This window comes from Ambystoma mexicanum, chromosome 12, assembly GCF_040938575.1.
Source record: "Ambystoma mexicanum isolate Mex_15411 chromosome 12, UKY_AmexF1_1, whole genome shotgun sequence".
Lineage (NCBI taxonomy): Eukaryota > Metazoa > Chordata > Amphibia > Caudata > Ambystomatidae > Ambystoma > Ambystoma mexicanum.
This window is the reverse complement of record NC_090936.1, coordinates 591,309,529-591,324,042: the sequence shown is the minus strand read 5'-3', so window position 1 is coordinate 591,324,042 and position 14,514 is coordinate 591,309,529. Positions and strand designations below refer to the sequence as shown.

The 14,514-nt window shown below is 46.2% G+C and overlaps 1 protein-coding gene across 1 annotated transcript in view; it reads left to right on the top strand.

Annotated features, from left to right (window-relative positions):
- Positions 1–14,281, top strand: part of PPP1CA (protein phosphatase 1 catalytic subunit alpha) — a 200,333-nt gene extending 186,052 nt beyond the window's left edge. Inside the window, exons 5-7 of the mRNA XM_069628959.1 lie at positions 4,372–4,595; positions 13,312–13,446; positions 13,682–14,281. Of these exons, the coding sequence (XP_069485060.1) occupies positions 4,372–4,595; positions 13,312–13,446; positions 13,682–13,789 (467 nt within the window). The 3' untranslated portion in view covers positions 13,790–14,281. The remainder of the gene's footprint in view (positions 1–4,371; positions 4,596–13,311; positions 13,447–13,681) is intronic.
- Positions 14,282–14,514: the final 233 nt, after the last annotated feature.

Sequence of the window (14,514 nt, the reverse complement as noted above, 5' to 3'; positions counted from 1 at the left end):
AGCAAACCGACAGCTGCCCGGCCATCCGAGAGCCCATTCGACCAGAGCGATCGCTGCTACCATGGCGTTCCTGTCTGGTGTGCCCCTGCTGGACATCTGCAGGGCTGCGACGTGGAGGTCGACACACACCTTCACAAGATTCTACTGCGTCGATCGGGACTCCAGGGAGGAGTCCAGGGTTGGCCAAGCAGTGCTGCGCAACCTGTTCGCCTAAGGTGAGCCTGGCGAGGAGGTAAGAGTTGCTTAATGTTGAGCCTGTTGCCACCTCCCGTGGTTGTGCATGTGTGTACTGCTATGTATTCTTATTCATGAGCATGTGAATCCATGCCAGACCCCATGCTGGAGAAGGAACAAGTTACTTACCTGTAACTGTTGTTCTCCAGCATGGGTCTTGCATGGATTCACATGCGAACCCTCCCGCCTACCCCTCTGCGGCTCTTCACTTGGTCATTACGTGCTACCAAATCTGAGGATGGCTGCCGGAGGCGGGGCTTAGGGAGAGGGCAGTCATTGGCTGGGGGCAGTATGACCCAGAGACCAGTGATTGGTTACTAAGAAAGACAGATCATAAACGAAACTGATACTTTTTTTTTCCTTCTATACCGAGGATTGCCGGCCTGACGGGGAATATTCATGAGCATGTGAATCCATGCCAGACCCATGCTGGAGAACAGTTACAGGTAAGTAACTTGTTCCTTCCTAAACTTGCAGAACCTAAAGTCCCAGTTCTCTATGGAACAAACTACCTTGACTGATCTCTATGCCTCCACCTTGACCACAACTGATAACTCCATCGCCCCATTAGCCCCTCATAAAGCTAAACCTGTTAAAATACTCCAGGTTCTTCCCTGACCACCTAGAGCTTCGGAATAAAAGCATGGCCGAGTCGACATGGAAAGAAAAACCTCTGCCATCTTGCAACTGGTGTATTCTTATATGGCGAAGTCATACAAACAAGCCATTATTTTGGCTAAATATTCTGCCTTCAATGCCGGAATCACCAGTGCCAAGTCAAACTCAGATCTTTGCCATCCTTGAAACCCCTGCCTCCCCACCCGCTCTGATCAAAGATGCTTGGTGCAGCAAGAACCAAACGGCCATGCTGAAAAAATTGACACTTTGAATAATGTCCACAATCAAGCAAATGTACACACCCCATGCCATGTCTCAACAGGTGACTATGCGCTCACTTTGGCGACCCCCCCTCTACATTCCCACCTTTCTGATTAAAAGTAGTCTCTGAACCTGAAGTCCTTGCCATCATTAAGAGTCTAAACCCTCCAGCTGAAAAGGGGGCGATGGCCCCGCCACATTGTAAGACTGCTCCGAAACTGTGGCACCATTCCTCACTACCTTCATCAATGCCTCATTCACCACAGCACCCTCCAGCCTCAACTGCTACTAAAAAAAAGTGCCCAGTAACTATAGGCCCATCACGACTGTACCTTTGTTGAACATTCTGGACCAGGCTGCATACTTCAAGGTTCAGGCATGCTTTGAATTCAACCATGTCCTGGGAATGCACCAATTTGTTTCCCCCGGGATGTGGCAAGACTTGATAGATCTGTTTCGCCTCATCCATAATTTCATCCATTTGATTCTGCAACTGCCTTTGATTAGGTGGACCACAAAATCCTATGCCACTACCTCATCACTGCGGCCAATTTCGCCCCAGAAGCTACCTCATGGATAGCCTTCCCAGAGGGAAGAGTGTTCGTGGAGAACACTGTTGCCCGTCCCACACCCATCTCTTGTGGGGTACCACAAGACTTCTACATCTCCCCTATGCCCTACATTTTTTTACCAGACTTCTTTAATATCCTGGATTCCATCAGCATAGCATACACTGCCGATGACACCCACAGTTTTTCTCCCACTCTGATAGACTCCCAACACCCTCAACGTCGCCAACACCCTCAACGTCGCCTATTTCACTATTCAGGCCTGGGTGGGGATAAGACTGATTCTCCTAGTAGGTCCACCTGTGGTTCTAATTTCTAAAGGCTGTATATTGATCATTACGTTTCTTTAAGTCCCTGTATCCTCCATAGTGAAGATGCTTGGTCTTTACCTTGACTCTACCCTATACCGCCAGGTGGACGTCATCGCGTCCTCAGCTGCCATACTATAGCACGTGCAGTCATTTGGTCCAGATTAAACTTTTGCAATGTCTCTGCTAATAACGTATGCAAGTTATTCAAAACCATGCCATTGGAGCAGCCCTAAATGGTCCCAAACGGGAATGCATTGTGTGAGAAGGGCAGCCCATTGGCTCCCAATCCATGAATGGATCATTTTCAAAACTATGTCCATGACTCGTATCTAAAACGGCTCCTCAATACATTTCTCAAAAACCCACAGATCCCATGCATTGAGGCCAACCAGGACCCTGTATGCGCAGTCTCCGCCAGCTGAAAACCAAACTCTCGTTGGGGGCCTGAGCTTCCCCTACATAGCAGCTAAAGTGAAACACCCTAGTTGCACTTCATGTCTGATTACTGTATTCTCCCTACTGTCTTCTTCCTTCTGTCTATCACAAGTAATTGGTACTATAATTGCCGCTCTATGCCCCTGGGCTGTGTGCAAGTTATAAATGAAAAAATATAAAATCAGGGAGGAGGGGTCCTAAATGACTGAAGAGCTGGTTTGCAGACCCTTTGTTGCAAAGGGTATCTCGGCATATAAAATCTTGGCTGCATTGCTGTATGCTGTGCACTTTTGGTCAGGGTGGGGAATGCGGTCATACCATCATGTACAGTTATGTGTAGATTTACTATTTCTCCCTAGGAAGATTTGTAAAGGACCCTAATGGCCAAAACTATCTTAAGAGACCAAGAATCTAGTCCAACCAGTGCAAAATCAATGTTCACAAGCCTTTTGGTCACCAAAATGGGGTACTGTTTGAAGGTCTAAAAAATATTTAATAATAATAATTTGGCATTTATATAGCGCTACGAACCCTCGGGTATCTGAGCGCTGCTTATTATTACCCACGGTGTGTGGTGCTCATTTATCGACCTCGGAAGGATGAAAGGCTGAGTTTGGCCCTGCCGGGATTCGAACCTGCGTTAGCAAGCTCTGCACGGATGTCAAAGCGAGCGCTCTACTCGCTGTGCCACTTGACCGGCTCCTCAATACATTTCTCAAAAATTTACTGCCGACATTATGCTGCAGACAATAGAAGGTTGAACTGTCAAAGCAGGGATACTCCTATGGCCGTGAAACAGGTAAAAGTACACAAGATTACTATTATGAAGGTACTGCTGAAATCGACCTGGAGCTCATTGCATACCACCACAAATCATTGTGCAGTTCAAACCGAAACCAGGGTAAACTCCCTGGCGTAAGAAGTGGTTGTTCTACTGGTCCAACTTTCACCTCCCTCAAACCATGACCCACGGCATGAGCTATTAAGTTTTCAAATTGCCATGTGTTACTAAGCATCTGTTTTTTAGATTCCCTTACTTTCCACCTATTACCAAGGATTAAGACATTTTGGAAATGCAACTATAGCCATGCTTTGCAAATAACTAATTCTTTGCAACATCGTTTGAACTTTTAAAAAGATGTATTAATCACTAAAATTCAGCAAAATATTCCTTTGGCTTTACAACCGCCAGTTATCTAACAAATCAATATTGTAGAATTGTGAAGTGGTATACAAAGTCCCATTACATACAGATTAACTATGAAACTGGTGAACTAAAAATAAACTGAATAGATCTTCTCATGGGTGCTTTTTGGAGGTGGTGGGGGTTGGAGGCAGACATGATCTTTGGTCTTCATGTGCCTGAAACTGTGACCGACTGTTGCTAGATTGGGTTTCCACGTTACTTTCCAATTAGAGACTAGGGTATCTGAGGGGTCAATGGCTTCCTATTTCCATATACTGAGATTGTGCTGTGCATTACTCCACTTGTGCTACAGTCCGAATTTCCTGACTTGTGCAACACAAACTAAAACAAACCTGGATTGTGCTCTGATGGGGATGTGATTTGTGCCCGAGGGGTGGCTGATGTAATATGAAACTTCACTAATGCAGTGGCTGAGCACAGACCACATATTCAGAAGAAAATGTCACTTGGTGCAGAGTAATGTTAGACAAAGGTCTGCGTGGTTTAAAACAAAGATATTTGAACGTTGACTCTTGAATGCTCCCTAAGGGCATCTAATTGAGCTTTCTGAAATGTAGAAATTTCTGACCCTCCTGAACAGGAGGGACTTTTTTCCCTATACTCTTGCTCCTTTGTTGCTACCATGTTCCTTCTGGTCTTGATGCTTCATTATTCTGCTGGGTGTAGAGTTGCATGGCTAGATGCTCTGATCATTTTAATGAGCTGCCTTTAATTCCCTTTGCTTTTGACCCTCCAGGTTTATCTCCTGACCTGCAGTCCATGGAGCAGATCCGGCGGATCATGCGTCCCACAGATGTGCCTGATCAGGGTCTCCTCTGTGACTTACTGTGGTCTGATCCAGATAAGGACGTGCAGGGCTGGGGCGAGAATGACCGGGGTGTCTCCTTTACCTTTGGCTCTGAGGTTGTGGCGAAGTTCCTGCACAAGCATGACTTGGATCTAATATGCCGAGCGCATCAGGTAGTAGACGTGGCTGGATGTGGTGTGGCTGTGACAGTGACTGTTAAACTGGAGTGAAATGTAAACTAAATGGATAACATTAGCCAGGATTAGAGAAGGGGACCTTTTGAGTATGCCCCTGAGGGATGAATTGCTTTTGTGCCGTTCCTTGCAGAGACCCTGAAGGCATCAATGGTGGTAGAGCAAGACTGATTAAACCAAATGGCATCCCAGGCAGTGCTGGACTGTGCTTCTGGGATCATGGTCTGCAGTGTTTACACCACTTTCGAAGGTGCCGGATGTATTGATTCGAATTTAGGCATGCATTTCACGTTGTGTGAGCCCTTTTGTTTCATTCTAACTGGGGCTGGAGTTCTAGGGGACATTTGTATTCTCAAATTGAGGTGTTAAACCAGTACCAGCCTGTAATCCGTCCTGTCACTTAAATCCTATTGCATGAAAAACTGAGCAGTATCAGGGTTCATTGAACACTGATTAAATCCCAGCCACCCTGTTTTTGTAACGCTGCAGTCAAAGTAGTGGGCATTAACTTTGGTACAGATTCACTGAAAGTCATAGAATATTCCATGAGAGCAGTGGTCTTAAAACGTTTGTCCTTGGGCCCCCCCCTGAGCAAAATCTGGACAGCCCAGGCCCCCCAAAAATGCCAAATGGACAGTATGTATTGGGTGCTGTCACTGCACCCTACTCCTAGTATAGTCCCTGGGCTCCCATCAGTCGCTGGGCTCCCTCATCCCACTCCTATCAGTTCCCTGGGCTCTCCCCACCCCATTACACACCGTGGGCTCTTCCCCACCCTGATCCCACCACTATCCCATGGTTCCCACCCATCCTGCTCCCACCAGTCTCTCGGCTCCACCATCCCATTCCCAAGACAGTCCCAGGGCCAATGGCAGCTGGTGATTTTTTTGTTTTTGTGGAGTCATGACTATTTTTCCCAAAAATGCCATAGCAACCGATGGCAGGAAGAGAGCCTGAAGCAATCAAGTTGAGTTCTGGGGGTGTAGTCCCCCATTGTTTTTTTTAATGGGTTAAAATGTTGCATTGTAGAGCATACTTAAAAAAAAAAAATGGGTAAATAGCCACAGTTTGCAATTGGTGCTGGAGGGCCCATGGGGCAGGCATGACATTTTTTACTTGACATCTATGATAGATGTCAAGTAAAGATACCATCCCTGTCCCCTGGGCTCCACTGGGCCTAATACAATCAACATGATTGTTTGTATGCAAGCCGCTGGGATGCCAAAGGGGAAGCATGGTATTTGTGACTGGACATCTGTTAGAAATCCAGCAAATAAATATACCATACCTGTCCCCTGTGCTCCACAGCACTTCAGGAGAGCTTATTTTGGCATGTGAGTAGGGATTGTGCAGCAAAGGCATTTAGGCCTTTTTAAAATGCCTTTGTTGTTCAACCCTCCTTCGCCCATCTATGGACCACTTGCCAAAATCAGCTCAACAGCAATGCCAGGACCAAAAAAGCAAAATGCTTGTGTGGCCAGTCAAAATGGGCCACCTTTTAGGCCAACGTGGGCCAGTTAGAGTTACTTCACTATGCAGTTAGTAATTTTGACCATTGTTGCTGAATAGATGTTCTTTAAATATCACAATTTACTTACATTTTAACACAAAGCACCCCCTTGGGTACAATTCAAACAGTCTGTTACTAAAGCAATGAATATCTATTTACAACTGCGGACCACTTTTTCATTGGTGCCTGGGACAGTTTCATGCTTCAGCGCGACCATGTGAGCCGTGCCTGCCCATTTATTCCAATCTAAAAGAGAAAATACTATTTGGCATTGTAGATCTTGGATTCTAGATGAGTCATCACGCCACTAGTCCTCATACAAGATCTTTTGTCCATGCAGTGGCAGTATGTCTTCTGTTGCCCCTATGGTTTCCCATTACCTAAATCTTGGTGGCTGTATAGTGACCATACCTGGGATAACTCACTGGCCTTTTGGCTTGAAGGAAAATGAGGGTGAGCAAGGAGGGTAATCTCACAGATGAAGCTTCTGGTAGATCAGGAACCAGATGTTTAAGGGGAAATAATGATCTCTAATTAGATCTGAGAGTTCTCAGACTAACATTCGGTCAAAGTGTTGGTGAAGAAATTAGTGGACTGAAAGTTAAAAAAAATTATGCTGACTCTGCAAGTGTCACTTAAACCTTATGTATCCTCAAACAGATTGTATTTAGAAGACAAAGATATATGTAATGGGTAGCTGCTGCATAAGAAGTCAAATGGATTATATTTTAATTTCTTTTTGGGTTTCACTCTTAGATTGCTCAGATTCTCTTGCGCATAATGTTTTAAACATGCAGCCTGGTTGGTGGGTTGATCATAACATAATACAGTAAGCCCTCATCCCAAGTAAAAATGTTTTCGAAGCTGCACTTGATGTGCCAGACTCGCATGCTGACATGCGCTGTCCTTTCTGTGGTCCACCTCATGAGCCAAAGCTTGGGATTGGAAGTGACCTGCACATGTAGTTTTCTGCCTCTGACCAGTTTGTCTTGAGTGCGTCAGCAGGAAAAATTCAGAGGACCCAACCAGGCATAATCTGCAATGTCCTTGTTCTCCAGTGGGCGGGCTTTGCTCTGCCAGCTTCCTCCACAGATGAAGTTGGTAGACTAATCTGGCTAAAGGAAAGCGTACTTCTCCAACCTCACTCCTAGGAGATTTTGACCCAGCCCTTCTGTGTTCACAGATTTACCAGGCTCAGGGCTTGGAAGGCACTGTAAGATTCACTCCTTGGCTGGCTGAGCAGTCTGTCAGTGCTTATTCCAAGGGAGCACACTGGTTGCTTCAAGGGTACAAGGCTGCAGTCACTCATGTGACCTGCTATGGTCTACTGGAAGGCTTGGTTAGGTTTGTCAGAATTTGCAAATGCTATGGACCTGTGGCAGAATACAGGAGCTGAGGTTGCAGAAAGGCTAGGGAAGGAAAAAGGTTAGTTTCTCAGAATGTGAGGACCACTAAATCTTCCACTGAAATCTAGAGGAGCCTTTCCCAGCAGTAACCACCTAAAAGTTACCAACTATGAGGGACAAACTATCGGTCAATAGATTAGAAGAGTCTTCAAGGAGCCAAGACAGTCAATTGGAACAGTCTACAGATCTGAGGCACTTCTTAAATCAAGTATTGCACAAAGTTGGAGAGCTATCACTTGTAGGGTTATAAGGTATAAACCTGTGGGAAGGGCAGTTGGAATCCACTTTAAAGGGGTAAGCCACTGCAATTCCCAACTCGGACCAGACCAGCTAAAAGGCAATAAGGTCAGTACCACAAGCCTAAACAGTACCTCTGGTTTGAGGAAGAGTGGTCCAGTTGTATTTGGTCTTGTTGCAGCAGTGCAGACCCTTGTTCCTGAGCCTCAGTTGTGGGAACAAGAGGGAGGATGTCTGGAGGGCTCCTGCTGTGGTACTTGGGGAAGTAATCTATGCGCTCTTTTCAGTTCAGCAGCACTTCACGGTTTCAACATTTAGCAAACGGCACCATCGCATGTCTCGTATACTGGTTGGGCGTCCTTCACTCCTTGGGTCCTGCACTCTGATGAGGGGACTCTGGATCTGGTCATCCTGCTTCTGGAGGGTCCTTGGACTCCTGGAGCTTTAGCCGGATTCGTTACCTCTTCAGGCATTTCACTCTACTACAGATACTCGACCCCTGGCATTGGGCTTCGATGCAACGTGGGAGGCACAGCAAGTCGTCGGGGGGGGTGATGGCCCAGTGGAGTTAGTCTCGGGGTTAGGTGGTCCCACTAACCCAAGTGGAGAAGTCGTTATGTCTGGTGGAAAAGGAGTTCAGTACAGCAGCAAGGCTTCACTGGGAAATTCAAAGGTCCAGGAGGATCCTGCAAGCTTCTTTCTCGTTTTCTTCATTTGGTGTTTCTCCCAGTGGTCAACTCTGCCTGTACTCCCAAAACCTCACTTTTTTTTAAGCGGGTTTCTTCCATTCATGCCCAGCCTAGGCTGTCAATCACACAGCAGGGTGGCTGTCCTGCAAGACAGCCAACCAATCTGGTCTAGTTGCATTCGGACATTCCTAGAGACAAGATGGGGGAGTTGTCAGGATCCTCTCATATCCTGTCCTTCCAGGCGCACTGAAGCCCGCCAAGGGCTCAAATCCGTCGCAACGCACAGACCCAAGAAATACCTCACAAACAGAAAATGGCGAAAAAAGACGGTCCATGGGTGCTGTACTGCAGCTGAGGGTTCAGCCTACGGTAGAAAAGCACAATGGTAGGAAAAAGTAAACCACTGCCACTAGCCATTTAAAGTAGTGAGTAACATAAAAATGTTACATGACAAGGTAGGAGAAGGGGCTACTAGGTAACCCCCAGAACTCCACATAAAATGGGGTGTGCTGGACCTACAAAAAAGTAAAGTCAAGTTGACTTTACTATTCTTGGGAACTTTATTTCACACAGGTATTTAAACCTTATGAGACATCTAAAGGGATTTCCCCGACGCTGCACTGAAGGTGCTGTCGCCATACAAAAACCAGATGCCTATGGTGTTAGACTTCAAAAACGGAGAAAAAAAATCCATATCTGGTAAAAACAGGGAGGTCTCACTCAGGGTTAAAATTAAAGTCTGAAGTCAAGCAAAAGAGCTGGGTGTCTCCAAGGATGCAGGGAATTGGCACAGAAAGGGAAATTCTCTAACATTGATGCAGTGCACCACACGTCTGTTGCGCATCTGGGTTTGTCGCAACATGACCATATTGGAGGCCTCTCCACATCCCTAAAGATGTGTGCATGGTTGGAACAATCTATGGCACAAGAGAAGACTACTATTTCAACACAATTTGAGTCTTGGAGAGAACTGTGTAATAGCTTGACACTGCCAAGTTGCTGATGCATTTGCCTCTAGCATGAAAGGCTCAGCCAAAGTCCGACTAATGCAAGTGCGGAATAGCCTGCTCCTATAAAGCACCTTCATCACTCCCAGTCCTTGTGCTACAGCCTGTGCAATCCTCCCTCTGGAGATGGATGGTGTTCAGCACTACCAGCTGGCCATTATTGCTGTCACAGCGGAGTCCAAACTGCAGATCAAGAGAACTTGGCTTCTTTGTGAAATCCCTGGACAACTGTTTCTGAATATGCATGTCAAGAATCTGCCTCCAGCTGGTCCTCTGCTCCACAGCATCCGTCACAACAGCTGCTTTTGTGCCTTAGTTTGTGGACCATTTGCTTCAGTCATTGAACCCTAACCATGGCTTAGTTACCAGTCGTTTCAGCCATTGTAAGTGGTTTGGGTTCCTTTTTGAAATTGGCAGGCCCAGAAGGTGTCCTCTTGTCGAGTCTGACTGTTTCCGAATATCCTAGCATAGGTTTCTTCTGAAGTTGGTGAGGAGAGAAGCTCTTCTGCTCTGCCTCTTCGCGAAAGGGTTATGGGTATTATGGGCTAAGCTACAGGTGCTAGATTCTCCCCTTCCACATACTAGTTGTGACTGTGGTGGCAGCTGTTCGGTCTTCAAAGGCAGAGGAGAATATTTCTGCAGCCCAATTGCTTCTGGAAGTAACAAACGGGGTTGCTTCCATCAATCTTGGCCAACAAATGCTCAGACCTGTGTCTGGTATTACCCAAATTGAACTTTTACAATTGACCTTTTGCACAATTGACCTTCATATTATTTTAGTTATTTTATATATGTATTGGGTTGGTTTTGGATTATGAATAATATAAGGGGATTGGGTGGGGGGCTGCAGGGGTTTTGAATTGGACGGGGGGGGGGTTACCCCCACATATAGGTCAATTCTCCCGAGGTCAATTGTGGAAAGGTCAATTAGTATACAACCATGTGACCGAGGAGCGGAGTGCAAACTTGCCCACCCCCTTTGGTTTGGACCAGTGCTTTCTTCACTCTGCATTGTCCTCCATGGCCTCTGCAACTAGAGCACGCTAGACTAATTGGGCAAGGTTTACCTTAAGCAGGCTTTGCCCCTTTGGCAAGACCCTACAGTTTTGGTTTCGACACCTTAAATATATTGAGTTGTGAAACGAGCTTGCAGATTTTGCACAGGAGCTGCCCTTTTTAGAGCAAGAGTGGGCTGTCTGGCTTATCCGAGCCTTGCCAGGTGCCTTGCAAACCTTTTCAGCCGTTCGTCATGTTACTGTGGCTAGAGGCATGTGCCCCTGCTTGGCTGAATTGGTACCAGATAACCAGACATGAAATAACCAGGTCGAGACTCCCATTTGGGCTCACTTCCCCTCTTGATCCTGGATTTGCCGTTAATGATTTATCAGCCAGATTCTCTTCAAAGCCTGCACAAGCCAACGTCAACTGGCCAAATTGAGCTCCAGGCATTGAGGGCTTGTGTACCCCATTTAGCCATGATTGGTGTGATTCTTCATGGGGTTCACGTGAAACTCTATTGGTCCTTCAGCCGCTGTGCAAAATAAGGACCAGAGCAGCCAAATGACTGATTCGTGCCCTGACTCCAGTGGAGGGACCAAATGTCCATGTGTTGGTCTGATCCAGATTCTATGCAATCTGGCTGGAATTTAATGTCGTCTTTACCACATCTACAAATAACTGGACTTCAATGACCTGCCATGTCCCCAGGAGTCTTTGGGGTGGGCTGGTGGGGTCGTTGATCATTCTGGATCTCTCAAATGTTGAAGATGGGGAACACTGCAGATTCTAGCCACTTCAAGAGGGTTTGTAGTTTGGCAGGTCACAATAGGTATTCATGCATACACAGTCCCATTTGAGTTGCCCATTGGATACTTTGGTTCTACATGGGTAGAGTCTAGCTTTCCAGTTCAGGGCCCTCTGTGTTACGATATTGGACGTTAACTGATAGGGTGTAAAAGTGTAAATTTTGAATTAAAATTTTGTGAGGCAACCAGCAGTCTCAGGAAATTTAGCAAGTCCCTATTCAAATGGTCTGCTGGTTTGCAGGTACATTTAAATGACTTTGAAGGATTTGGGATGGACTATAGTTGGAAGGACTTGGAGTTTAGAAACTTCCAATGGAAATCAACAGGGCAGAATGGGTCATCAGCAGTTATGGTGTAAAGTGTAGTGGGATGAGTTGCGGTGCATCACTCGACTGGTTGAACTCCGAGACAAAGGACCTGACTCCAGCAACCAGCTGTCACTAAAGGAGCTGTGCAGATCTGACAAATTAACAGGGACATTCTGCTCTGTGGCAGAGCTACACCCAGTGCCAACTCTGCTTGGAGCATAATTCCCCCCGCCCCTTCCAAGAGATTCAGGAGCACTCCAGCCCGTTGTGGAGTATTGACTGGTACAGCAATGTCCCTTCAACTGGCAGGAATATGCTTACATTGGTCGATGAGGCAGGGCTCGAGTACAGCAGTGATCAAAAGTTTAAGGAGCGCTCAGTCCCCCTCATGATTTCCTCTGGATGGGGTAAAGTTGTAACCGTGCCAAATGCCCACTAGATCTACACAAAGCCAAGCTGAGGGTTACCCCTGCCCCCCTGCAGGTGACTCTGTAACCTTCACATAATGTGATGCCAGCCTCCTCATGGCATGCATTTTAGATTGTGGATTGGGGCATTTGGCAGACCGCCACGTAGCATAATCAGTTCACATGACCAGAAGTATTTTGTGGGTACTGCAGTGCCCACCAAAGGGTTTAGCAGATGGTAATTAGTTCTCTAGAACAGACTACAAAGCCAGTGGTTCAGAACATCAAGGTTTGAAGTAGAAGGTAGTATAGTACGTTTGACCACCGGAAGAACAAGGTGGGTGGGCTTGCAAAAATACAGGTGTACAGTGGTGCACCATATTAAAAACACTGCCACCAGCATGCCCGAGTGATTCTGAGTAAGAGGGTACAAAGTGAGGTCATATGGGGGACAATCTGGCTTAAGTAATTGTCAATGGTGGAGGGTTCCCTGGTTTATCCTAGGACGCATAGTCTTCCCCTTCAGATAAGGTGATATTGTACGTTTGTCCTTTGGTTTGAAGGACAACCCTTGGCTACTTTGTATATTCCATTGGGGGGGGAGGGGGGGTGAAACCACTAGCACAAGAGATGGAGAAGTGCAGTTCCTGACTCGCTGGCAAAGTAACCGTTCATTTTGTAGTGCTAGAGTGAACATTGGTGTTTGAGGATTACAAGAAACTGCCCATCTCGTTAAGGAATCTTCAATCATGGGCATTTTGGAAGTCGATAATAAATGTATCCCAATACTTTCAAAAATACAATGCATGAAATGCAGTGCATTGTGGGAGCTTTGTGAAGGACTTTAGTCCCCCCGCCGCCTTTCAGATGTGAGATTAATGCAGCCAATCAAATTATACCCTTTCATGTAAACCCAAGCTATCGCTTAGTGTGATTTGGAATGTTGTCCCATGCTGAAGCTCTGCAAATTAACTTTCTAGGTTTGGTTGAGCAGAGATATGCACTTCATACGTGTTGGCCTCCTGGCTGAGCAGGGTGTGCAGTCTAATTGGCACTACTTGCTTTGTCTGTAACCGATCCCCCATTGGATGATGGCACCAAAGAGGGTTATTTTGTGCAATGTGATGGGCCTTGTCCTAGAGGGAGAGAAGAATACACTATAGGAAAAGATGGATATCTTGAGCAGAGGTGTGGGAAGTCTGTAGGCTGAAGGAGCCTACTTTTGGGACTTTTCGGGTTTGTTTCAAGAACACTCCTAACACTACATATTTTGATTGTTGCAGCCTCTGTGCTTAGTTTAAGACTGATGGAACTTCTCTTATGTAGGTTGTGGAAGACGGCTATGAATTCTTTGCCAAGCGGCAGCTGGTCACACTGTTCTCTGCACCCAACTACTGTGGCGAGTTTGACAATGCTGGAGCCATGATGAGTGTGGACGAGACACTCATGTGTTCCTTTCAGGTGAGATGAGCATACTTTTCTGATCAAGTGCTGTCCCAGCATATGCTTTTTTTCCACTTAAGTTCTACTTTTATCATACTTTTACAATTTCTGCCCCAAGGCCAATTCTACGCCTCACTTCATGCTTTTAAGTTCTCACTGCATCAAAGTTTCATCTTGAAGGGAGGGGCTGAGCACTACTCTTCACTGTTGCTGTCTTGGTGTTCTTGCAGCACTAATGTCTTTCTCATTTTAGATTCTGAAGCCTGCTGACAAGAGCAAAGGAAAGTACGGGCAGTTCAGTGGCCTGAACCCTGGCGGCCGCCCCATCACACCGCCCCGAAATTCCAAGCCGAAGAAATGAGCTGCACAGCACCAATCAACAACAAGCACAGAGGGCGGCATAGACTAGTGTTGCTGCCCTGCCAAACAACCTCCTTCAGAGCCATCTTTCTAGAATACTGTAATTCAGACAATCCACTGCTTCCACACCTTTTTCCTTCACACTTGCTGTTGTACTGATTCGGGGGGATAAAGAAGTGGACACCCCACAAATATGGTCTTGCAGTAGGGCTGCTGTTTTTAATTTGCCCCAATATGTGCTTATTTAGAGATTGTCATTACTCGTTTGTTGGCATTGGGACCTCTCTGGTACCCCTGCCCAACATCCCATTCTAAGAGTTACCTGATCTTGCAGACTTAATTGTTGGTCTAAATTGAATTATCTCCCCAGTCCATGGAACACTTGGGTGCCATAGTACAGGATTAGTGTTTACCTGTATGAGCACCATTTTCTCCTTTGTTTCCTTTTTAATTTACGTTTTTCTGTCCAATAAACAAGTTTTTCTGTATAGAATTGTGACCGTTTCTTAGGGAGAAATTTGTGGCAAACACCACTGGGAAGCTAGTAGTTTGCCTGCACCGCCTTGGAATGCCTAACACCGGATTAAGTTTATCTGACAATATCCCTGAAGGTTACGCCCAAAACCTTAACTGAGGATGGTAGATGATGCTGCTGCTGCTGCTGCATACTGTTTGTGCGTGGATAGTTAAGAACCATGATTCAACCTTACAGGACAGTCTTTTTCC